This window comes from Lithobates pipiens, unplaced genomic scaffold, assembly GCF_037356315.1.
Source record: "Lithobates pipiens isolate NorthernLeopardFrog02 unplaced genomic scaffold, aLitPip1_a1.2 Scaffold_22, whole genome shotgun sequence".
NCBI lineage: Eukaryota > Metazoa > Chordata > Amphibia > Anura > Ranidae > Lithobates > Lithobates pipiens.
In genome coordinates, this window is record NW_027507784.1 from 177,213,400 (window position 1) to 177,240,317 (window position 26,918).

Consider the following 26,918-nt stretch of genomic DNA (forward strand, 5'->3'; position numbering starts at 1 on the left):
TTCTGAAGGTAAGTTTCTACCATCTTTTTACATCCAGATCTGCAAGTTCTGTGGGTTTGGGTAGGACTGTTGCTTAACTAATTTTTTTTTGCTAGAAATAGTTAGTAGTACTGAAGTCGATGCTTTGACCAGGACATTCTAGGATATTCAGGATCTTATTTTTATACCATTCCAGTGTTGTTTTGCCTGTATTATTTAAGCCAATGTCATCCCAAAGGTGAGATTGCCAGGGGAAGCGACATCTCATCACAGATCTCTTGCACACTGAAATCGGTTTTGTTCTGTGACTGGACTTAATTTTGTTTCATCTATATTGTCCTCAATCCTAAAAAGCATCCCAGTTTGTGTCATTAAAAAGCATCCTCACATTAGGATGTAATCGCTACCAAGCTTCACCTTGCAGTGCTAGCTTTCTGACATTTAAAACATCTGGTGCTAAGGCCAAAAAACTGTCATGCTCTCATTAGGCAAGAGAACATTATCTTAAACTTTTTTATGTCTCCTACTTGTCTTTTGACAAATTCCAAATATAACTTAATTTAGGTATTACCAGCAAAGCTTTTCTTCTTCCCGGACGTCACATTGATCGTTACTCCCTTCTCAGCTGGGGATCTGTGTAGCTTCTTCAGAATTACCATTTACCTCTTGTTAGCTGCTCTGATGACCTCTTTACCTAGTAGGTATTGTTCTCTAGGCAGAGTTAGCATTGTGCCATATTGTTTTTAGCTAATGGATTTGATGTTGCACTCGGGATGTTCAAAGTGTGGGATTTCTTTTTTTTAATTATCACTGGGTGGTGCTTCTCTAGAACTTTATCCAATACTTTAGTTATTCACAGGAACATTTAATTAATTTTGTAACTTCTGAAAGCATTTACTGTTGATAAACCAGAATGTATTTGTAGGTTTTACGGCAAACGGGTGAATGTTTATTTAATTTGGACTCCTCAGTTTTATATTTGAAAATCATTAGAAAAGCTATGTAGCAATTTTTTTTTTACGTTTCGTGTAGACTAGTGATATGAAATTCCAACTAAAGCCATTTTTATTACAAGCTGTAATACTGCAAACCTGGAAACGTCCTGGAGATGGGAATATTTCTGCTAAGTGCTGCAGAGCAAAGGTCAGTGCTTGAAAACTAACCATAACTATAATATTAATGCTGATTAGTAATTGAATGAAGCTTTAATAAAAAAATAAAAGAAGTTGTTAAGTTCATTGGCATTCATACTGGGTGCTGACTTACCGAAGGGCCGTTGGCACCCATTGGACCAGTAGGACCAGATTCTCCCTACAAAGAAAGAGTTCAAATAAAATAATTATACTACTGCTACTGCTATTAATAATAATAATAATAATTTAGGTTGTAGCCTAAACAATCATTTACATTTAGTATTATTAAATACTAAATAAACTAAAATAAACATATTACATTCAGGCCTGTAATATTTCACAATGTTTAAACTGATAGTGTACAAGAAGATGATGGTATTGGTAGAATCATGGTAAGCAGTTAAAAACAGTGCACTAGAGGAAGGAAACATTAAAATGTATGTCAAGGCAAAAATAAAATTATGCAGTACATGCATATTTGCCTATTGTTTATCCTTTTAAAGACTCTGCAAGTACAGAAAAATGCCTGTTGTTCTGCCATAAATGCACTCAGCTCCAAAGTCCTTTGTTGACTGACATCACACTTTTTGTGGACTGAGAGGTGGCAGCTCTCCCACTTTCTTTTACTAATTGAGTCACCCTGCCATACTCTGATCTGCACAATGTAAAGACTAATGCCGCGTACACACGATCAGAATTTTGGTCGGAAAAAGCTCTGATGGTTTTCCCAGTGGAATTCCGATGGTATTTCGCTCAAGCTGTCTTGCATACACACAGTCACACCAAATTCCAACTGTTCCTGTGACGTACAACACGACGGGACTAGAAAAAGGAAGTTCAATAGCCACTACCCAATAGCTTCCATCTCGTAGTTGAATCTGAGAATGCGTGAGTTTTTGTGCGTCGGAATTGCATACACACGATCGGAATTTCCGATAGAAACTTTTTCCGTTGGAAAAATTGAGAACCTGCTCTCAATCTTTTGCTGGCAGAAATTTTTGCAGTGCTTTTCAGCCGCTAGCTGGGCGCTTTTAACCCCCTGCTAGCGACCAAAAAAGGTTAAGGTTAAAAAGGTTAAAACCGCCCACAATTGGCGGCGCTGCCCATTGATTTCAATGGGCAGGGACACTTTAGAAGTTGTGTATTTTGACGTCCTGCCAGCGCAAGCTCCCCAGTGTGAAGCACTTGGGCTTTCACACTGGGATTGCAGCTGAGGCTTTTTTCAGGTGCTATTTTTAGCGCTAAAGCACCTGAAAAAGGCCTCTAGTGTGAAAGGGGTCAAAGAGAAGTTTATTTTTAGGATTTAGATACACTTTAAGTATAGTGGGAATCACAACACCAAGCACACCTTTTATTTAACCACTTCAATACAGGGCACTTAAACACCTTCCCGCCCAGACCAATTTTCAGCTTTCAGTACTCTCACACTTTGAATGACAATTACTCTTTCAAGCTACACTGTATCCAAACAAAATTTGTATCATTTTTTTCTTACAATTATAGCTTTCTTTTGATACTATTTAATCACCGCTGAGTTTTTTATTTTTTGCGATATAAGCGGAAAAAGAGCGAAAATTTTGAAAAAAAAACACTTTTTTTTCGTTTCTATTGTAAAATTTTGCAAATAAGTAATTTTTATTCATAAATTTGGGTCAAAATTTATACTGCTACATATCTTTGGTAAAAATAACCCAAATTAGTGGATATTATTTTGTCTGTGTGAAAGTTATAGAGTCTACAATTTAGGGTGCAAATCACTGAAAATTGATCACATCTGATCACACCTGATGTACTGAAGGCCTATCTCATTTCTTGAGACACTAACAATCAAGGAAAGTACAAATACCCCCCAAATGACCCCTTTTTGGAAAGTAGACAGTCCAATGTATTTAGTAAGAGGCATGGTGAGTTTTTTGAAGTTGTCATTTTTCCCACAATTCTTTGCAAAATTAAGACTTTTTTTTTTTTTTTTTTTTTTTTTACACAAACTTATTGTATTGACAGGTTATTTCTTGAACACAGCATGCGCATACTTGCAACAACACCCAAAAATACAATCTGCTACTCCTCCTGAGTATGGTGATACCACATGTATGAGACTTTTACACAGCCTGGCCACATACAGAGGCCTAATATCCAAGTAGCACCTCCAGGCATTCTTGGAGAAAAATTACACATATAATTTCATGATGACCTAGCTCATTTTTGAAGGCCCTGGAGCACCAGGACAATGGAAACGCCCACAAAATGACCCCATTTTGGAAAGCAAACACCCCAACATATAATCTACGAGGCATAATGAGTCTTTTTAACGGTTCATTTTTTTCCAGAAGTTTTCAGAAAACGTGGGAAAAAAATGAAAATGCATTTTTTTTACACAAAGTTGTCCATTTATAAGATATTTCCAACACAAAGCATGTACATAGCAAAAAGATTCAGATGATACTGATGCCGGTGCTAATGGCGGTGGCTGTGCTGATGGCGGTGGCTGTGCTGATGGCGGTAACGGTGGTGGTGCTGATGGCGGTGGCTGTGCTGATAGCGGTACCGATGGGGGTGCTGATGGCGGGCTGCGACAGGTCCTGCTGGCCTGCGACAGGTCCTGCTGGCCTGCGACAGGTCCTGATGGGCTGCGACAGGTTCTGATGGGCTTGCGACAGGTTCTGATGGGCTTGCGACAGGTTCTGATGGGCTGTGACAGGTGGGCTGTGACAGGTGGGCTGTGACAGGTGGGCTGTGACAGGTCCTGATGGGCTTTGACAGGTGGGCTGTGACAGGTGGGCTGTGACAGGTCCTGATGGGCTGTGACAGGTGGGCTGTGACAGGTCCTCTTTTATTGGGGATTTTGATTATTGAGCACAGTATCATAAAATGGAAATGTTCTAACTCACAGATCTCTCCTTCTCTCTCCTCACGATCGGTGTGAGGAGAGAGAAGGAGAGATCCCTGGATACTGCCTGTTGTGTTTACACTTGTGACTGGCTGTGATTGGACACAGCCGATCACGTGGGTAAACAGCCATTTCATTGGCTGTTTACCCAGATCGGGATGGGGATATGTCCGAGGGACATATACCATCTCCGATCGGCGTACTGTTCACTCCCGGCGGCGCGCATTGCGCGCGGCCGGGTTTGTTTTGACATGTGACCGGCTGTTATTGGATACAGCCGATCACATGGTAAACAGCCAATTTCATTGGCTGTTTACCCTGATCGGGGAAGCGCTGTGTCCGAGGGACAAGCGTCATCCCTGATCGCCGTGGTGCGTGCCCCCGGGGGCGCGCGATTCCACTGTATCCTACATATGACGTGATGTTAGGATAACGAAACCACCTTGCCGCCGTCAATTTGTAATAGGGCGGGCGGCAAGTGGTTAAAAAGCAACTGCAGCAAATGAAATGTGCAGAAATATTACTGTATAATATAGAGATGTGAATAAACTTGCCCTTCTATTGTATCCTGCTCTTTGCATCATATCATATATCTCTGGGCTAATCTGTTAAAGTGGTAGTAAACTCTTTCACCTATACCTACAGGTAAGCCTAATAAGGTACTGTAAATATCTCTTAAACTTGCACTGTTTAGGAGATATTCAGAGTGCATGCAGCTGTTGACGTCCCTGGTGCATGTGCTCTGAAGGTCTGGCATACAGTGGTGGACCTTCAGAGCCTGTGCCATAATTAGTGGCTCCCACGCACATGCACAGGAGTGACGTCATCGTGCTCCCGGCCACTCATTGAGAAAGGAAGATTGGGGGAAGATGTCAGTCGTCTCAGCAGTAACAATGCAGTGCTGGAGGGCTTCTTTCTAAGGTACATTTCTCATAAGGTGCTAGTGTACGATGCATACTAGCACATTATGAGATTGCCTTGCAGGGGATTTTTTTTTCTTAAGCAACTGCAGTTTACTACAGCTTTAAAACAATCCTTCCTTATCATGTGACATAAGTAATCTGCCTCCTTCTTCTAAGGATGTCCATACATGGATAATTTTTTTTTCGATCAGCCAGCAGAAAACCTTAATTTATTCCCTATTCCACACATGCGAGGTGGTTGAAGGAATCCTCCCCACTGTGTTATTGCATTCTGACAGTGGGGAATCCTCCAATGATGAAAGGAACAATTTGCAACAAGCTGGTTTGAGAGAAGTTTTGGATTGACTTCTCAGGATCGGCCATAGATAGATTGAAATTCATCCAATCCCTGCTGAACCAGCCACTTTTCGATTAATCTATACACAGGTTAACTCTAATTTATTTGTTTTATATGACTATGTTCCTTAGGTCTCAAGAACGAAAGAGGAACCTTTATGCAGGCACAAAATACACTCAAGCAAAGCAAATACCCGGCATGCATAGAATATTGTAATTTAACTAAAATTTGAAAGTTGTTTTCCATTGTGCAAACTGTATTTATACCCATACATTTTCTAGATTTGGATGCAATGTTGAAAGGTTAGGACCCCTTTCAGGTTCTACTGCTATTTAGAGCTCCATTAGAGAGGTTTCCCTTCAATTCCTCTTGGGATGGAAATATTTTTTAGAAAATATAAACTTCAAAATACCTTTTCACATCAGCAGTATATATCATTCTTGTGACTTGTATCAGTGCCTGGTTAAAGCTTGTAGGATGAGTTTTCATTCCCTCTGATACTCTGTCTGGACAGTGCTGATTGGCTCTGTGCTGATCACATGCATCTTCCCAAGAAATCAAAATCTCTAGCAATACACACCAAACTGAGCATGTGCAGCTTGTCCCCTAATGCTCTGTTCTATCAGGAGATGGTTTGGAGCCAGTTAAAGAAGGGGAGAATCAGTGAGACAGGATCACGCAGCCTTTATACACAATGCAGAGGATTTACCCCTTAGGTTCCACAGTGAATATAACAAGCATGCTTTACTGCATATACAGATTGATTTTACTGTGGGTTTAGTAACACTTTAGCTTTAAAACTGCATTTTTGCTTCTATGTTGCTGTTATACAATATTTGTTGTCGGAGAGTGTATCTGAAATGTGCCACATCCAAAAAAACTAGACACAGAAGAGAATTGACCCCTAACTGGACTTTTAAGGCACTCGAATACGTGTAGATACAAAAATATATATGTTTTATTGGTAACATACATATATCAAAAAATATACAGAATAAATATGGTGGAATGTTTAAACAGACATGCTTATGATTTGAAACAGTCACCACAATGAGTGATACTGTTGTCTTATGGTTCATCCAACGCGTTTCTGAGTTTTTTCATCTCCTTCTTCGGGTACGTAAGAGAATTAATCATGTGTCTAGAATTAAAAGACAGTTTAAATATATATGCAAGAACAAAGAGAAATGGTAATATACAATATTCATATGAGTATGCATACTCATATGAATAATGTATATTACCATTTCTCTTTGTTCTGCATATATATTTAAACTATCTTTTAGTTATAGACACATGATTGATTCTCTTATGTACCCCTGAAGAAGGCGATGAAACCATAAGACAACAGTATCAATCATTGTGGTGACTGTTTTAACTCTTATGCATGTCTGTTTAAACATTCCGCCATTTTTATTCTGTATATTTTTTTTGATATATGTATGTTACCAATAAAACATTTAGATTTTTCTATCTATACATATTCAAGTCCCTTAAAAGTCCAGTTAGGGGTCAATTCTCTTCTCTGTCTATGTTGCTGTTAGAGAGATTTCCCCTTTCTTCCTGCACTTAGGAAAATCTTTTTAGTAGACAGGAACTGAAAGAATTTCTCCAATGGAGCCTTTGACTGCAGTAAAATCTGGCAGGATTTTGAGTCCTTCTCTAATGTAACCACATTTTTTTTAAAAGGGAGGTTTTGGCTATAGATACCCTGTGATTAGAGAGCAGGAAAGAATTGGTATTTGTTTAACTGGCTATATACCCACCCGCATTAAAGTTAGAAACAAAATGAATTTCTAAAATAAACTAGTAAAAAGACAAAAAAGCAACACTTAACTTTACTTTAACCCTTTTTTTTTACTTTACTCATAACAACTTCAACAACAAAAAATAGTTTTATTTAGCAAGAAACATACATTCCACATTAAGGCTCCATGCACACTGGGCTTAAGAAAATGTTTGTTCTCTTGGCAGTAAAACACGCTCATATAGAACATTTTTTGTACAAAGTTTAGATGAGTTTGGGAGAGTTTTATGTTTTTTCTGCCAGTGAGCTCCAATCAGAAATGTGGACCAGAAGGTTTTTTTTTCTGCCTCTAAACGTTGAGTTCAAAATATTCCTCTAATCGTCCTAATGTGCATGGACACATAGGATAACATTGAGCTACTTCTACAGGCAGAACACAAAACTCCTGTAGAAACAAAAATTTTTAAGCCAGTGTGCATGGAGTCTAATAATTATTTTACCAAAATTTTTGTCTGCTGTAAATTGCCGCCAGCGTTGCTGCCATTTTGCTGAAGCTCAGAGCCTCTGTAAATCTTTTGTTTGTCACCAGATGGCTCTGATTTTAGGCACAATGCCAAACAAAAAAAATAGAGCGCAACTGAGCATGTGCAGAGCAGGGTGAACCAGTGTAATACTGGATGTATAGACACTTTTTTTTAAATGTTTTTCATAGCTATACCTTCAAAAGGGGGCAGCCTGAAGTAAACTAGCAGGATTTAATTTTCTGATTTTAAAGTTCCACATTAAAATAAATGTCATTTAAATGTATTACATGTTTGGTGCAATTGTTGTATGTTCCTGTTTAAAGTAACACTTTGGTCTATGACAAACATTGTATGCTCTTAAGATGACCCAATTACCTTTGACCCGGCTGTTCCAATTTCACCTTTTGGACCGTCCAGACCTTTATGACCCTTAAAGTAGAGAATAAATTATAAATGATCAATGATAATTACGAATAAGTCTATAAATACATAACACTATATATAGATATATAGATCTAGATCCATATATATAGATCTAGATATATATATAGATATATAGCTCTATATAGATCTATATAGATCTATATAGATATATATATATATATATATATATATATATATATATATATATATATATATATATATATATATATAGATAGATAGATAGATAGATAGATAGATAGATATCCTGTATATATATATTAATATATATATATACACATCTATATAAATATATATAAATATATATATATATATATATATATATTATACTTAGTATACAGGACCATACAAAATAGTAGTAAAAAGTAAAGATTGGAGACACACCAAATGATCAAACTCAAATGATCATTGTAATTCAATGTAAATCAATGTAATTCAAGCATTGAATTTGAGTAAACCCCTAAATCCTTAGGGGTTAAGGATTCCTTTTAGAATAAGGTTCAGGATTAACAGGGTGATGTAAGGTTAGAGATCAAGTTAGCTGTCAGGGGCAGACCATTCGGGCACTCGGGCACTGCAGGAGGGCCCCATGCCACTAACCAGGGACAGTATGTAAAAATCGTTTTTAAAAAAAATACCAAGATTATAGCTGCCCCGCCTCTCCAGTACCTTTTCAGTGTGTGTATGTGTATTCTGTGTGTGTATACTATGTGTGTATATTGTGTGTCTGTGTGTGTATACTGTATGTGTGTGTGTGTGTGTATACTGTGTGGCCCCATAATCTATTGCCTGGGAGTCCCATAATCTCCTATTGCCTGGGGGCCCCATAATCTTTTCCTATTGCCCGGGGGCCCCATAATCTCCTATTGCCCGGGGGCCCCATGAGTTGTCAGTCCGCCCCTGTTAGCTTTTTTAGAGTAAGTTTAAGGAAAAAGTGTTAAGTGTTATGGAGAGGTTATGTGTTAAGGGTCAATTTTAGGCTTCATTTTAGGTTTAAAGCTTCAAAATGGTGCAGTACATTTTGGAACCAGATTAAGATTATAGATCAGAATGTTTTCAGAGCCAAATACCCCATGCAAAACCATTCTGAGTTCCCTCTAACCTAAACATTATGTATCAATAATATGCTCAATCAAATAAAAATATTAAATCATAGATAATACAACATGGATTCTAATAAAAAAAGTCTAAATGGTAAATAAAAAAATAAATCCTTCAAATGTACCCATGACCCTAAAATCACCTATTTTATTAATGGCCATATATTTTGCCATATATTTTGCACATAGTTAAGCCCTATATATCATCAGCATTTTCTTACTCTGTGTCCTTTTAGTCCAGGAAGCCCAGGAGCACCAGGAAATCCTCTTGCCCCCTAAAAAAAAAAAAAGGCAAATTACTTTGGGATAGTTAACAAACGCAAATTACATGTCCTTTCTTGAAAGACTTTTTTATTAGCATTACTAAATATATAATTATCTAAAAGCATCAAGAAACATGTCAGATATCAAACTGTATTTAAATATGGCATAGTGATAGTGATACAATATGTCCCAACGTATAGTTGATCTCCTCTCCAACAACCCATGCAACAAAACAGTAAATTTTAAGTTCTGTAAATGTAAAAAAAAAAATTTTTTAGAATAGGTATGAATACTTGCAAATTGGTTAATATTTGCAAAAATAATCAGAAATTCAAGTAAAAAAAAAAAGAAAAAAACTGTGAACTACCAATGGCATTCAGCAAACACTTCAGCTAAGCTAAAAACAGATGGGAAAAATTCATACACACTGTGACAGTGCAGTTAGCTGTGAGCTAGTATATCGCCCAGGATTGTCAACCAGGCAGGTTGAGGGGCTCCAGGACGATTATATCATTTTGGAGGAAACTGTTTGTCAGTTTTGTCTGAGGTTTGTAAAGTGTAGTTGGGGACCTGGAGCCTGAAGATTTTGCAGTGATCTGGTTGAGAGGAGATCTCCAATCCTAGGACCAGGATTTAGGGCTAGTCAGGACACTGATTGCGCAGGTGTGTCTGGGTCTGATAGTAGAGTCAGGCGTGCAAGGGAAAAGCATGCATGTCTGGATGGTATAGGTAGACAGAGAGCCCAAGCCTGTGGGCTGGGCAGCATGAAAGCTGGAAAAGAGATACAGTGTTTGTACAGGAACTCTGTTATATGGCCAAGGGGGCTGAAGCCTAAAGCATGAGTAACAGTGCTGCTAAAGAGAGCCAGGTGGCTTGGTATTTTAGTTTGTCTTACATTGTTACTGTGGAAAGCAGAAACCCCTGTGTGGGCAACAGGTCTGTCATTGGACTTGTTTTTCTTTTACTTCAATAAACATGGTCCAAAAAAGCCCTTAAACTGCATATTTGCCGTAGACTCAGCTCACTGGTAAGCTCTACACTGAAGCTAAATAACCCCCCAATATTACAAAACCCTTTGGAATTTCAGTTGGGTCATAGCAGGGTATAATAATCAGTCTGCATTGAGGTTGGAGTGTCCGCGCTAGACACTTCTTCCTCAGTGCACTTTTGCCCACCCTCCCTCCCCAGACATTGTGTCCGACACACTGACAGAAGCATTGCCAAGAAGATTTTTACTAGCTGTTATTTAGTCCAATAGCAGTTTTCAAATCCACCCACTGCCATGCCCTGTCTCTCAGCTCCCCATCAGGCCTCAACCTACCCAGTAACACGTTATTTCCCAAATATGGGCAATGCCATACATAGGTAATAATGTGACCTGCACAATAATGCTTCCCAGCACAAGTAGAGCCCACTTTGAGAACTGACGTACCTCTATACGCCAGCTCAGAGCTGCTCTTATTTACCACCGGTTACCACATTTGAGAATTGGCGATAATTATTTAACATTTGTCACTGGCTTAGCAGCAAGTGGTAGTATTAAGAACTACTTGAATTTGCCTCATGTGTCGATAACTTACTAATTACTAATCACTAACTAATTAATTACTAATGCCCAAATGCTTGCCTGAATTAGTCACAGGGAATTCTTAAAAGAAATACCTCTGGAAATCTGTCATTAGGGCTCTGATTGATGTACTATTGTTTCGACTTAAAGCGGAACTTCAACCAAAAGGGAAAATTCCACTTGTCTGCATCCTCCCCTCCCTTGACTACCACATTTGGCACTTTTTTGGGGGGAGGGGGGTGTGGGTACCTGGTTTTGACAGATACCCATTCCCACTTCTGGTCCGATGTGCTGTGCTGGTCTGAGCGGAAGTTTGGCCCCTCTCCTTCCCTCACAACCTTCTGGGACACATCAAAGGCCCCAGAAGACTACTAATGCACAGTAGGAAACTGGCTGTGAAGCCGCTTCACTGCTGGTTTCCCTTACTTATGATGCTGGCAAATGCACCTGAGGCCAATTGAAGAATCGGCACAAGTGAGGACATCACCGGATCCCTGGACAGGTAAGTGTCCTCATATTAAAAGTCAGCAGCTACAGTATTTGTAGCTGCTGACGTTTTTTTTTTGGGGGGGGAGCCCGGAGCTCTTCTTTAAGATAACCAGGAAGGTTTAAATATGACTAGTGGTTTTAAGATGTATTATTTCAACACAAAAGGTTTTCTTAAAGTAGTTTCTAAGGTTTTCAAAATTAGAAATTATTTATTTGTTGCATTGAGTTACTTACAGTAGATCCTGGGAATCCTGTTTCACCTGTCTGTCCGGCCCTTCCTGCCTCTCCCTAGAAAAAAAAAATAATAATAATCTATTCAACCCAAACTTTTTTTTACAATAATATATTAAAGTGTTAAAAAAATGTAAAGGAAATAAAATGAGTATATGCGTATATGCCAAGAAATATTTACTTATATCTACAATCACGCTAACAATGATACATGAGATAATAGAAATCAAGCTTATGGACAAAGTAGAACATTTTTAAACATTTTAGTGACCCTGGGTACCTAAAAACTTACCTCTAAACTTCAATCACTGGCTGTTGACTTGAGAACATGACACTGACATTGCTAAGCACTACTCTCAAAACTCAAACTTCCCATAGAAAACTTGTTATGCCCTACTCTTTTGTGTTTATTATACTTTATTTTTAAAACAGCATTATGTTATTCTGTAGCATTATAAAAGCTAGAATCAGTAACCCAAAGCATGTCATTGATTTTTTGTTCTGAAAATAAAATTTGACAAAGAAAAATAAACTATAGTCTCAGAGGGGCTATTCTGTATTAAGCAATAGGACAAGCAGCATCTTTGGTCTTTTCAAACCCCCCCCCCCCCCCCCCCCGGAACATTTTAAGCTTTACAATGATGCTAGCAATGATGCTAGCAGTTTGTTTCTCACCAGATTAGCTATTTTCAGATGTTTTATAACGTTCTCAATCTTTTTTCACTTTAAATGACTTCAACGTTTATGAAATGCTTCATCCAAGTTACAGTATTCTGTTACACGTCTATATGCATAATATATTCTACTCTGTCATGTGTTCATAGTATGCTTAAAGAGACCCTGTCGAGTCTAAAGCAATATCTCAGTGCTGTACAGCAGATTTTTAATGTATACTGATATACATCAGTTACTTAGTAAATATCTATGCCTCATTTCCTTCTTATGCCACATGATAAGTAGAGCTTGGTACAATTTGTAGGGTTCAACTACTAGTGCAGATAGGTGCTAAATATCTAAGCACAAAGTTAATGCAGGTAAATAGGACATTTCCAATAGTCTTACATGGCAATGAGAAGCTATGTGTAGACCCAACCTGTCTCTGCTTTCCCTCTGGCACAAACTGATTCACTCAACCCAAGCCTTATTTGAATTTTTAGTTGCAGAACTGAGAATGACTGCATATATAGCCATCCTAGGCCAACTTAAAACTATATGAAAATAAGACAAATAAAATCTCAAAATTAGAGATGATCAATTTGTTCAGCCCACTAATGATCAGCCAAAAATCTATATTTTTCATTGATATGTTGAGCTTGGTGATTACAGTTGCTTCTGCAAATTGTAATCTCCAGTCGGGCCAGTATTATGATAAAAATGTAATTCGCTAAGACAGTTTTGGTTTTAGCAGTAGCCATTGTATATTCACTATCTAGCAGATTGGAGTATCAGCTAAGGTTGAGAAGAGACACAATTGTGTTCCTTTCTAGTCCATTTTGAGAGTTTTCAGAGCTTGGAACAAAGTCAGAATTTTACCTTCACCTCTTGTTTCACTGTAGTGTTTGCTACATACTACTGTATGTGCAAGCTATTTATGTTGTAATTCAAGTGCAGTAGCATTATTTCATCTATTCAGATGCATGTACAGAATGTTAGCTGCAGGAGTATGCAATGCAACAACCTTTACAGCAGTAATCCTTGGAGAATGTGCATAATAGAAATAGAATTCAAATGACGCCTGGCCAAGCACCACCTTTGTGTATGTGCATACTGGCCATGTGGATATGTTCCTGAATGTGCCACTTTGCATTTGTATTTTCTTTGGACTGTGTTGTGTTTGCCCTGCTTCTCTTATTGATTATTTTGTGAATAATTTATCTTTTGACATAGATGCAAATGTGTTTCCTGATGTGCCAGTATGAATTTCATTGTTTTTGCTATACCTTTCAGATTGGCCATTTAAGGGAAAATGTATCTCTTGTCAATGTGAATGTAGTACATGCTATTGTATTTAAACATCTGAACAGAACATCATTATAAGAAGCTGTACTGTATAACCAATATAATTTTAAAAACACTTTATGACGGTAATATTAATATAAGCATCTATTAAGGAAACTTACATCTTCACCTGGTTTTCCTGGGGGACCTTCAGGGCCACGTGGACCTGGGGAGCCCTAAATATAATAAAAAAATGATTATTATTAATTGTTTATTATTTGTTTATTGCTTCTTATGGTACTTTTAAAAAGAAAGGAACATATAACCCATATAATAGATGCTAGGAATACTGTGATTACATTTTAAAACCTTTTATATATCTAAACAGTTTCTTCAACTGGTAATCTACTATAAACTAGGTTCAACAGACAAAAATAAGCTAAATAAATAGTTGAGCTATGGAACCACTTTTTGGGCATAGAACTTATGTGCATGAGATTTACCTTAAAAGACCTGCCAGAGAGCACATGTTTGATGACCTGACTTTTCACTAGTGCAAAACAGTTTGGTCACTTCCCTGCCTCCAGCCTGTTACTGAATAGTGAGGGTAGCAATAGCTCACTGATTACCCCAACCTTGCTAAATTCAGCCCTCTCCAACCTTGTCAGCACACAGCACACCTGATTGCACCCTCGCTCTCTCAGCCCTGTACAGAGATTTACCAGAGGCTGACACCAAATCAAATTATGGTACTAGCTGCATATAAAATACAGTAATTTTTTGTGATGCATATTAATTAAATATGTATTTAAAGTGAAAACTTCAGTCATTTTTTTCATCTTTCCATCTAATAAATATTCTGCTCTTGTTATTTTAAGTTTGGATAGTAAAACATTATTTTTCTGCCAGTAAACACCTTATACAGCCCACTTCCTGTTTCTTGCCTGGTAAAAAGCCTAGGCTTATGACATCATGCACAGCCCTCTCTCCCACTCTCGTGAGAGTTTGTCAGGAAGGGAGGGGGAGGGGTCATAAGAGGGTCAATGTGCCTCTGTGGTTCTGTGTAAATCCAGGAAGTGGAAAGGCAGCAGCTTCAGCTGCCCACAGCTAAAATGGATAGAGCCAGACTCAGTGCAGGGAGATTTCTGCAACATACTTGGCAACTGGCAAGTACAGAATCACAGTATATATAAAATAATATGCAAAGTGGTTGGAGGGAAGCTTCAGAATGGCAAAGATATTTTTATTACAAATTATGTAAGCAGACTGCAGTTCCTCTTTAAAATTAATATATTTGTTTATCTTGCTAGGGTTCCATTTGTGTTGACATGCAGTTTTCATTCTACTTCTGTAATTGTTTCATCCTATGCTCAGTCTAAATTTTATAGGCTAGAGATTTATCTTAAAAATTTTGGTTGAAACTGTAATTATTGTGCTGACAAACACTGCAAAATACAGCATTAGGCACAAATAGAAAGGTTTCAATTAAAGCACATTTACCACCTAGCAGACCACTATGAATGTTTGTTTGCTGATCTTAGTGAGATTTTAATTGTTCATATAATATTCACCCCTTAAAATTTTCTGTTTGAAATATATTTAAGCCATGAAAAATGATTGTATGTTTCAGAAATGAATTGCACAACAAGCGATGTAATCAATAAGAGTTTCCCCAGTTGTCTTGAACCTTAAACTATTTCTAACTTAAGCCTTTCCTATTCAAACCTCTTACATAGCCTAACCCCTAAGATATGCCCTTAACCTTCATAACATTTAAAGTAAATCTGTCATGACAGAAATATGAGGAGTCCATTTTCGATCTCTTGAAACTTCTAGTGGGCTGGTATTCATGCCAATCTACTGGTGTGATTATTTGCTGAGTAACTGATTTCGAACAATTGTGAACATCAGGAAAGTCAGGGAAAAGTCAGAGCATCAGAATATATATAATGCAAATACTTACCATAGGTCCTGGTTCACCTAATTCACCAGGAGGGCCTGGAGGACCCATTCCACCCTAGAAAATAGGTTAATGCAAATAGTGTTATATTATTCGTTAAGAGAGTTCAACACTATTAATTACTTCTTCAGTCAGCTTTGGAACTTTTAAATGCGCAATGTCAATTCTTGCCAGTGGTACTTACTATCTAATACTTGAGAAACAAACCTGTCATGGAAATTTGTATGGCTGCAGAGAGGTGGCAGGAGGAGGTAACTAGATGCAGCATACCCAAAGACATGCTGGTAGGTTAAGTGGCTTTGGTCCAAAAAATTGGCCCTAGTATATGAATGAATGTGAATCGGGGACCTTGGATAATGAGTTTGAAGTATATTTTGTTACCTGCTGGTTTGATTGAACCCCATAATAAGCAGTGTGGAAGCTGTCTCAGACACATACATGTATTGTGACTTTGCGTGCATTTAAGGTTTGAATTATGCTACGAATCTGTATTAACAGAGTTTAGGATAAAGAGTCTGAGTTTACTACCAGACAGTGAATTCACAACAACCTGGACAAAAAAGTATGGGTCTTTCACTTCTTTTATGGTAAAACCATTGACTGCAGGACAAATGGTGAAGTAAAATCACTCTGCTCAAAACTCAGTGGTGTTGTAGCCTTTTTCCACTTTATCTAAAACTCAAAAAGGGGGTTGGCTTGGCAAACACTTTAAACACTGGACAACATTTTATATTTACAGTCCTTGTTTTTTGTCCTTGTGCATCACTGAGTATCTCATAATTAAAGTGGTTGTAAACCCTTACAGACCAGTTTGACCTACAGGTAAGCCTAGATTAAGGCTTACCTGTAGGTGCAAGAAATATCTCCTAAACCTACACGGTTCAGGTGATATTTACAAAAAACAGGCATCACTGTCTACGGCACATGTGCCGTAGACTGCTGCATGCAGGCGCACTGAGCGTGCCGTTGCTAACGGTGATCAAGGAGTGACATCATCGTGGCTCCAGCCAATCACAGCACCAGAGCCGTGATACCCGGAAGGAAGATGGATGCTTCATGGAAGAGGGGACAACGGTGGCATCGCTGGCTCCTGTGTCAGGTAAGTGACACATAATGGGCTACTATGCAATGCATAGTAGCCCATTATGCTTTACCTTTGCAGGGAAACAAAGAGGAAGCAAAACCCATCAGGGTTTACTTATTCTTTAAGAGTTAAAAACTTAGTAATGTCAAAATCAGCTATGCTCATTTACAAATACAATCGCTAATATCTAGGAAGGCAAAAAATGAATGTGCTATTATATTTTGGTATTTTATACTATGGGATAGTTTGAATAGATTCATCTTTTTTGCAGTGCAGTATAATGCTTTTTTAATGCTAAAATGTAAAAATAACAAATTTAACATTAAATTCTTATCCTCGTGTTTCTTACCGGGTTGCCAGGCACACCCTGTGGGCCTCTTGGTCCAGGTTGTCCCTGTAAAACAAGTAAAATGTTCATAAATGTTTTCTGAAAGAAAAATTTCAAGGTCACACCAGAGAAGTGTTGTACCCCAACCTGACCCATCCCAGTTATGACATAATTTACAAGAAAACAGAATATGATAAAGAATGATCTGCCTATGAAATATGCGAATGCATCTCTAGGCCACGGAAAACAATAATTATTTGACCCAATTATTACTGTGGCTTCACTTTGGTAATAGTATTATTTTACGAGAGTTTTACGTGAAATGTCTTAGAAAGTTCCTATGTATTTATCATTGTGTTGAACAAGTGAACAGTTCAAGACACATGCTTGTTAATTTTGTATAGTCAGATTTCCAACCTTAGAAAAATGATACCAAACAAATGGGAATGGTTTTCAGCAGATTTGCATAGTTGTGTAGCCTTTAAAAGAATGGCGGTATATTGTTATATGAAAATCTAGACAGAAACCAATTTATAAATCTAAAGATTAATTTTCATTTTAATCTAAAATACAAAATAATGACAAATCTCTATTAGATCAAGGCTACACTGCACTCTCCAATACAGCACAACAAAACACCCCCCCCCAACACTGTCAGTCAGTCAGTTGGACGGTCACCCAGTCCCGCAATTGCCCCATCTAGGTTGCAGGCGGGCAGCACTCCTACGGGCAACAGGCAGCAGGCGACAGGCAGCGGGCAACAACTTCCATCACATCTCTTCTGCTCTACATCACGGCGGCTTCCTCTGCGCGTCTCCTCCCTCCTCCTCCTAGGCGTCCAATAGGATCACCTCTCCTTTTAGCAAATCATGTTTACCCACTCCCTGATTGGCTGGGAGGAGGATCAGTGTGGCAATAGCGAATATTCATTCACTATTGTCACACAATTGGGTGGGCTCAAAACGCAGTGCTCTGTGCCTCAAGCCCACCCTTTTTTGAAGCCTATTGGAGCCTCTGGCTCTAGTCATGCATTTCAAAAGCTTCCGCACTCATTGGAATCCATGGTCTTGCATCTGCATGTAGTTTAGAGGGCCGGACGCATGGATGGGGGGTGGCACCTGATCGCCCCTAATGGACGAGCCACCACTGCAACAAAGTGGAGAGCCATTACTTGTCTCGGGGTGGGAAAACTCACTTCAGGAGTACAGAATGTGATAAAACATTTGCTTATGCACGCCAGTCATAGCTATTTCTAGGGACTTCTGGAGCCTGAAAAGGATTACCAGTAGTTCTACTATGAGATTTAATTATGTTAAAATGTTATTACTAAATATATGTGTGATTCCTGTGCCATCACTGTATAGCTATAATAGAAGTTAATAAATAAATTAAATTAAATTAAAGCTGCTGCTAAAAACCTGATATGTATTCCCACACCAAAATTGATAAATAATGTAAAACATTTTCTGTTGCTAAACTACGTGACCGTGACAATACGTAGGGCGTGCAGAGGCAGACGCGGACCTGAAGTGACGTAGAAGCGAGTGAGTCAAAATGCCTAGCAATTTTATTGAAGCTTTATGCAAGTTTTTTTTTTTATTTATGGTCACATAAGCAGTCCGGATTCCTAAAGGGACCAGATGCTGAATATATTGGTGGCATGGTGCATGACAGAAGGAAAGTCTCTAGTGGACAGGAGGCTCTGAAGTGTCCATAATTCTAAGATACCCTGTTGAATGATATTATACAGGTGAAATTTCTATTGCTCGGAGGTGAGTGTTCTGAGAGCACTGTGCTGACATGTGGTTTTATGAGCAAGTTTTTATCCAGTTTAGTGTGGAACGTTTATGAGCACGGAAAAAGTAACACTGGTCCATTATTGGATGTTTGTGAAGTGACTGTTTACTTCATATTGTTTTCTATTTAGCAATTTGTGTTCACATATTGTATATTATTGATTTGCACTACATTTGTATAGTACACTGAAAAGATATATTAGTTTAGCATCTTTTATATTATGTATGACAAATGTTACTTCCAATGTTACTGCCAGTACACATTGCTAAGTGCCAGTCATCCACCTATTCTCTTTTTGGCACATAAGGGAAGATCACAAAATAAAGTCACCAGGTTAAATATGTTTGTGAACATTGATTGTGCTAATCTTACCAATGAACCTGGCATTAGTCCTATTTGGGAACCAAGTCCAGATTTTTCATCAAAGCCTCCTTGCATTTGGGACTGAAGTGGCTGTAAAAAAAACACAATATTTATAAAACATTATAAAACACTTTATAAAAAAAACTATAACACTATAAATTATACCCAGAAACAGTATTGTGTAAAAATTGGCTAACATGTTATATCAACCTGTAGTTCTTGAACCTAGTCCAATTATTATAATTAGGGATGGGCCAAACACCCACCGGTTCGATTCGCACTAGAACATGCGAACAGGCAAAAAATTTGTGCGAACATGCGAACCCTATTAAAGTCTATGGGACACGAACATGAAAAATCAAAAGTGCTAATTTTAAAGGCTTATATGAAAGTTATTGTCAGAAAAAGTGTATTGGGGACCCAGGTCCTGCCCCAGGGGACATGTATCAATGCAAAAGAAGTTTTAAAACAGCAGTTTTCTCAGGAGCAGTGATTTTAATAATGCTTAAACTGAAACAATTACAATTAAATATTCTTTTAACCACTTCCCGACCAGCGCACGACGATATACGTCGACAGAATGGCACAGGCAGGCATATAGGCGTACAGGTACGTCCAATATTCGATGCCGCCCTGCCATCGGGAGCGCGCCGCCGGCGGCGCGCTCCCGCGCTGGTCGGCACCCCCATGAGTCCGGTCGCGGGACCCGCGGACTCGATCGCCGCGGGCATCCCCGCGATCGTCTCACGGAGCGGCCGAATGGAGGAAATGCTGTGTAAACAACATTTTTCCATTCTGCCTAGCAACTAGTGACGCTGATCTCTGCTCCATGTGATTGGAGCAGAGATCAGTGTACACTAAATGAAAGCCCAACCCCCCCACAGTTAGTAACACACCCCTAGGAACACTTAACCCCTACACTGCCACCCACTGGTTAACCCCTTCACTGCCAGTGTCATTTACACAGGAATCACTGCATTTATATAGCAGTGATTACTGTATAAATGACAATGGTCCCAAAAATGTGTCAAAAATGTCCGATGGGTCCCCGACAATGTCGCAGTCACAATAAAAATCGCAGATCGCCACCATTACTAGTAAAAAAAAAAAATAATAAAAAATTATTAATAAAAATGCTATAAAACTATCCCTATTTTGTAAACGCTATAACTTTTGCGCAAACCAATCAATAATCGCTTATTGCGATTTTTTTTACCAAAAATATGTAGAAAAATACGTATTGGCCTAAATTGAGGGAAAAAAATGTTTTTTTATATATTTTTGGGGGATATTTATTATAACAAAAAGTAAAAAATAATGCGTTTTTTTCAAAATTGTCGCTCTATTTTTGTTTATAGCACAAAAAATAAAAACCGCAGGGGTGATCAAATACCACCAAAAGAAAGCTCTATTTGTGGGGAAAAAAGGACGTCAATTTTGTTTGGGAGCCACGTCGCACGACCGCGCAATTGTCAGTTAAAGCGACGCAGTGCCGAATCGCAAAAAGTGGTCTGGTCTTTGACCAGCAAATTGGTCCGGTCTGAAAGTGGTTAAATATCGTGCAATGTAATTTAAAATTGCTTGCAGCTTTAATGTATTGCTGGCTTCTGGCACTATAGATAAAAATCAAGAAAAAAATCAGCGTGGGTTCCTCCTAGTTCATACCAGGCTCTTCAGGTCTGGTATGGATTTTAACGGGAGCTCCATGCCAAAATGTAAACAAAAAACAGCGTGGGGCCTCCCTCAAAATCCATACCAGGCGCGTCATGCTTTTTAGCAGGATGGGAACCATACTGATTACCAGCCATAAAGTAATCTATATACATATATTAGGATTAGAGAAGGAAGGAAGCAGTATCACAATAAATACATTATGGTAATTGGCACTATGAACACCTTCTCCTCTTCCGATATTACGTAGTCACCACATATAAGGACTGGTGAGTTACAATATATCATAATTTGTGCCGTAGACAGCGGCGCGAAGGCGCACTGAGCATTCCTCTGCTAGCGGCGATATGGCGTTAGTGGCGGTTGCGTATGAGTGACGTCATCTCTGCTCCGGCCACTCACAGCTATACCCGTAAGAAGATGGACGCTTCGTGCTACAGGGGACATCGGTGACATCGCTGGCTCCTGTGTCAGGTAAGTGACTCATAATGGGCTACTATGCGATGCATAGTAGTCCATTATGCTTTAACTTTGCAGGGAGACAAAGAGGAAGTAAACCCATCAGGGTTTACTTCCTCTTTAAAGTGATTGTAAATTGAAAAAAATAAATAACAAACAAATTTATACTTACCTGCAATGGAATTTGCACCTCTGCCTCCTCCCCCTACGCAAAGTGCCCCCCATCGAAAGCCTTTTTCTATGTGGGAACCCATGCTGGCTCGCTCCGGAGCTCCGGAGCCTCGCTGTCTGTATCTATTGACACAGACAGCAGCCCAGTTCTCTGCTCCTTCGTCACTGGCTTTGATTGGCAGCAGTAGGAGCCAATGGCTCCCACTGCCTCAGCAAAGCCCAAGAGACCAGGAAGTGAAAGGAGAGAAGAACTGCAGATATGCATAGTGCTGGATCAAATGAGGGCTCAGGTAAGTGTAAGGGGGGGGGGGGGGGTTGAGGGGGTACTACTACCTAAAAAATGTTTTACCTTAATGCAAGGAGTGCATTAAGATAAAAAAAAAAAATAGGTTTTATAACAGCTTTAATTTATTTTTAATTACATTATGCTATAAATTATATTAGTCTCCAAATCTGTATGCAGACCAAGCTGTTGAGTAAAAGTGACAATAAAATGACTTGTTAAAAACCTTTGGTGTTGCAGGATCTCCAAACCCCTGTTCACTTTTGCTGGACAGCTTGATTTTCATTTAAGTATGTATGGAGAACTCAACTCCCAGCATCACACATCAATTTCCTGAAAATGTTTCACGTGTTTCATTTCTTTTGTATTAATTTATTGAACTGTAATTATATTCTCTTATTTATGAACAATAAAAATGGCAAAAATGGTGACAATGTTTAATGTTCACCTACATGACTTCCTGGAATGGAGGGGTGTCCAGGTGGTCCAGGGTCACCAGGCTGTCCAGGAATACCAGGTTCTCCATCAATTCCAGCAGGACCCCGAAAACCCTTTGGGAAACAAAATGCAACATTTTAACATAAAGGATTCCAGAAATATTCTAGTAACTGAAATAGCTATCTACCCATTTGCAGCTAGACACATCTTTGCATACTCACATTTCATACTTTGACACATTTTTGTTAAACAACCCCGAACATACAGACAATGTCATTAAGAACTATCTTCAGCATAAAGAAGAACAAGGAGTCCTGTAAGTGATGGTTTGGCCCCCACAGAGCCCTGATCTCAACAGCATAGTGTCTGTCTGGGATTACATGAAAATACAGAAGGATCTGAGGTAGCCTACAGCTACAGAAGATGAATGGTTAGTAGTTCTCCAAGGTGTTTGGAACAACCTAGCCGCCAAGCTACTTTAAAAACTGTGTGTAAGTGTGCCTAGAAGAATTGATGCTGTTTTGAAGACAAAGGGTGTCCACCACATATTGATTTGATTTGGATTTCTCTTCTGTTCATTTACTTTCTATTTTAATAATTGATAAAAAAAAACTAGTAACACTTCCATTTCTGAAAGCATTTTTATTAACAGCATTTCTCAGATTCAGATTACTTTATTAATCCCACAGTTACCTACTTACAACTTTGTACAGTAGTGTATATTTCTCCAGGTCCACACCTTTTACACTTGTTGTTTAAAGATCTGTCATACATTTTTTTGGCTTTTCGTTCCACCTTCTATACTATTATTCCACAAACCCTGACAGATAAACTGACATTACTTGGAACAAGCTCAATTTAGTGTCGTTGGACACTGTACTATTTAATAAATAACCACCCAATCTGTTAGAGTTCACAATATTTAATCCTCTTCCATGCATTCTGTTGACCTACGATTGCTCAGCTATGTAGCTGAGCCATCATATTGTGGAGATAGCGATCCGCCTATGTAGAGGCAGGATGCAGAGAATCTGGAAGCCTCGTCAAGTTCACAATCTCTTCATTAACAAAGAAGACAAAGGAAGTTATTGTGGGCTTTAAGAAGACCAGCATTACTCCCCATTTTCTCTACACCAGGGGTAAAGATGGTTCTTTGCTTCAAATATTTGAGCAGCATAGTGACTATCAATAGATTTGCTTTTTGAGGAGAGTAAATTGTGCTGGGCTTGGTACTTCAGTCATTATCTAATTTTATTGGTGTGTGGTGGAGAGCTTCCTTCTTGCATTGCTGTTTGGTATGGTAATGGCTCTGTGGTGGATAAACAGGCACTGCACTGCACTTCTTCCCAGGGAATATTTGGAGTAATCTGTCCTTCATCAATAATATTTACAACAGCTGGTGTAGAAACATGACCCTTAATATTATGTTGGACCATTCCCATCCTGCTATCCTCATCCCTTCAGGTCGAAGGTTACACAGTATCAGGGCTAGAGCAACTAGGCTGAGAAACACCTTTTTTCCTGATGCTGTGAGATTGACAAATTTTGCATCACCCTGAGTTCCTACTACTATATATTAGTATTTCTTTCTGGGCATTGCAAATTGAGATTGGTAATACTGCAGTTTATGATTCTTAATAAATGCAATATTATTTGTATGGTATTAATATTTATGTTAGCATAACAATTTGTTTTTCTTCATTTGTTTATCTTGATTTTATTATTTTCAGGGGGACCTGAGTACCTTATTTCATTCCTTTTCATGTCATGTTGTGCCTAAAGATTATTTAAATATGTCACTACCTGCCCTGAGGTCAAATGCCATGTCCCCTTAATGGCATGATGTGAACTGAGAGCCCTGGAAAACGTCAGTCAATGACTGCATGTTTCCACAAGATATTTATATGGATACTTCAGTGTCTGCATTGGTGGCCACATCTTTACTTCGCAGGTGAGAAGCATCTATATGGATGGATACATCTTTCTGCTTATCTCACACCTGTCATGAGTGCCTGATGAATCTGGTGAGTAGGATGTTTGCCTAAACCGGTGGGACGGCACTTTCCATTCCTGTCACTGAATTTATTTCATTACTGTGTACTTGATTGACGAATCGTCTGTGGTGTTTTTTTTTTGGACTTTATTGAAAATTGATATCAACATTTGAACATTATTTGATCACGCAATTTTTAGATTCATTTTTATTTATTTTGAATACTACTTATTCATTTGAGTGCTGTATAAAATGAATTATTAATTTTGTTTTTACTGTTTGACCTTTGGTTATACTACGTGCTGCTCTATATTTGGTTATATTGATAATTGTGGTGTCCAGGGTGAGCGGCTTAGCCCTTGTACACACGGTCGGAGAATCCGTCGGAATGTGTCCCATCGGACCGTGTCGTCGGATAATCCAACTGTGTGTGGTATGCATCGGGCTGATTCCGTCGGAATATTCGTCGGACCCAATTTTCCAACATGTTGGAAATATTTCCCGACCAACTGGGCCGATCGGACATACTCCGATCATGTGTCGAGAATTTTGATCGGACCAAGTGCCACGCATGCTCAGATCAAATTCCTACATCAAAGCTATTGGCTACTAGCCTGAATGTAGTGCCATCGTAACGAAATTACGTCATCACGTTCTGAAAGATCGGATTTTTCGCCAACTTTGTCCGACCGTGTGTATTCAACAGTTTCGGACAAGATCCGACGGACAAAATCCGACGGGCAAAATCTGACGGATTTGGTTGTGGAAATCTCCGACCGTGTGTACAGGGGCTTAGAGGTTTTCACCTTTATTTTACACTTAAATAGGCACTGCCTGACCCACGATGGCTACCAGAGTCACATGAGGCAACAGCATCCCACCACTTTCCATAGAAGAGTCAGGTCCCTCCTGATTTCCTCTCTAGCTGCAGAGCCGCTGCGGATGAGCGCTACCTGCAGTAGAGGAAACAAACGGCACCTGCCTACAGGCTCATTGGCCCAGAAATGACAGCTGATTTCTGAGCTTGGACCAAACTCGATTCATAACTAACACCAACATCATTCCTAATAGTGACCATTACAGGCCAGAGGTATGAAAAATACCACAATTTCCATGCAATAAGCACATATCATATTGTATTTATAATTATTATTTACAACTGTTGTGATCCATATAGACAAACGACAGCCTGGGGACATTTAAAATCATGAAATAATGACCTATCAAAAAACTAAGAAGTTTACAAAAAAAAACACACCCAATCATGCAACAAAAGTTAAATAAATTCTGGTGTTTCACTTTTAAAATAAAACATAATTTTCTATTTTGAAAACAACATTATTAAAAAAGAAAAAAAAACCATCAGAAATTAAGTTGCTAATGATGCAATTCTTTTGATTAGTTTGTCTGTAATAAACTGATTGTAAAACATTACTCTGACAATGACTCTTATGATAATCCTCAATAAATACGGAGAAACTGATTTCAGTCCTAGCATTAAAGTATCTTTAAACTATTTCTGTCAAATGTTCTTCCAAGGGCTCATAAACATTCACAAGTTCTGTGAAGCTGCACTGACATCCAGTGTTGATTAGAAGCAAATGCAATCGGCTAAAACCTGCTGTAGTCACTTATTCTATAGACCTGCCTGTAGGGTATTTTCTAAAGCTTTGAGCATTTTTTAACAGATGTATACACATACAGAATCAAGTCTTTAGATCCTGAAGCATAAAATGGTGGTTGCTAAAAAAATTTGACTCACACAATATTTGCACAGAAATTTTTACAACGCAATTTTTTTTTTTTGAAAAACATAGACTTAATGTATTTTAGTGCACACAAACACAATAAAAAAACTTTTTTTGGTAAAATATAATTTTTTTTTATTGTTTTGCAGAATTAATAGATACCTAATATATCACACTTTAAAATGACCTACATTCGTGGAACTACGGATACCTAAAAATCTCCATAGGTGATGATTTAAAAGTTTTTACAGGTTCGTTTTAGAGTTACACAGAAGGTCTGGTGTTAGAATTATTGTTCTGTAATTCATGGCGATACCACACGGGTGTGGTGCGATCACCATTTAGATATGTGTGCAGGACTTATGTATGCATTTCTGTGGATTAGATTAGGGGGCTCTTCTTTTTCTTTTCTTTTTTTTTGTTGATTACTTTTTTTATTTAAAAATTTATTTACTTCATTGCTATCACACGGGATGAACAAAATCTCTTGTGATAACAATAGGCATGACAGGTCCTCTTTATGGATCTATAAGACCCCAGATCTCTCCTTTGCCTTTAAAAGCATCTGATCAAACCAAGATTAGATTGATCAGATGTTTTACAAGCCGGTAATGGTTTGTAAACATCAAACCTAAACCAGAAGTGACAAATTCCTTGTCGCTTCTGGATTCTTACATTAAAAAGGGGAGGCAGATATGGATGTACCTGTCTCCCACCGAGCAGAGATGGAACTGGGCTCCCTAGTTGCTCGGGAGAGCCTGGTGGCAGTGGCAGGAAGGGGGTCATTACTGCACCTTATAGAAGGGTAGACGTGATCGAACAGCTGTATAGCTGCTCGGATTACTTCTACAAGAAAGCACATTGCCGACTGAAAATTTTGATACGGTGATGATACCTACGGGTGCGGGAAACATACCTGTAATTGTCAGGGTCTTGCAATGTCTCATGGCAATTGTAGTTTAAAAACAGCTGGAGGGCCGAGATTGCCTACCCCTGTCCTAAGGGGTTGAGGTGGTTAGAAGTTGACCATGCCACACAACATTGCCCCCTGACTACGCAC

At 38.7% G+C, this 26,918-nt stretch overlaps 1 protein-coding gene across 1 annotated transcript in view; it reads right to left on the reverse strand.

Annotated features, from left to right (window-relative positions):
- COL5A2 (collagen type V alpha 2 chain) overlaps positions 1-26,918 on the reverse strand; it is a 221,903-nt gene that overhangs the window by 74,533 nt on the left and 120,452 nt on the right. Inside the window, exons 7-15 of the mRNA XM_077448669.1 lie at positions 22,132-22,230; positions 19,105-19,185; positions 16,957-17,001; positions 15,527-15,580; positions 13,746-13,799; positions 11,629-11,682; positions 9,296-9,349; positions 7,909-7,962; positions 1,246-1,290 (exon numbers count right to left, since the gene is read on the reverse strand). Coding sequence (XP_077304795.1) covers positions 1,246-1,290; positions 7,909-7,962; positions 9,296-9,349; positions 11,629-11,682; positions 13,746-13,799; positions 15,527-15,580; positions 16,957-17,001; positions 19,105-19,185; positions 22,132-22,230 — 540 coding nt within the window. The remainder of the gene's footprint in view (positions 1-1,245; positions 1,291-7,908; positions 7,963-9,295; positions 9,350-11,628; positions 11,683-13,745; positions 13,800-15,526; positions 15,581-16,956; positions 17,002-19,104; positions 19,186-22,131; positions 22,231-26,918) is intronic.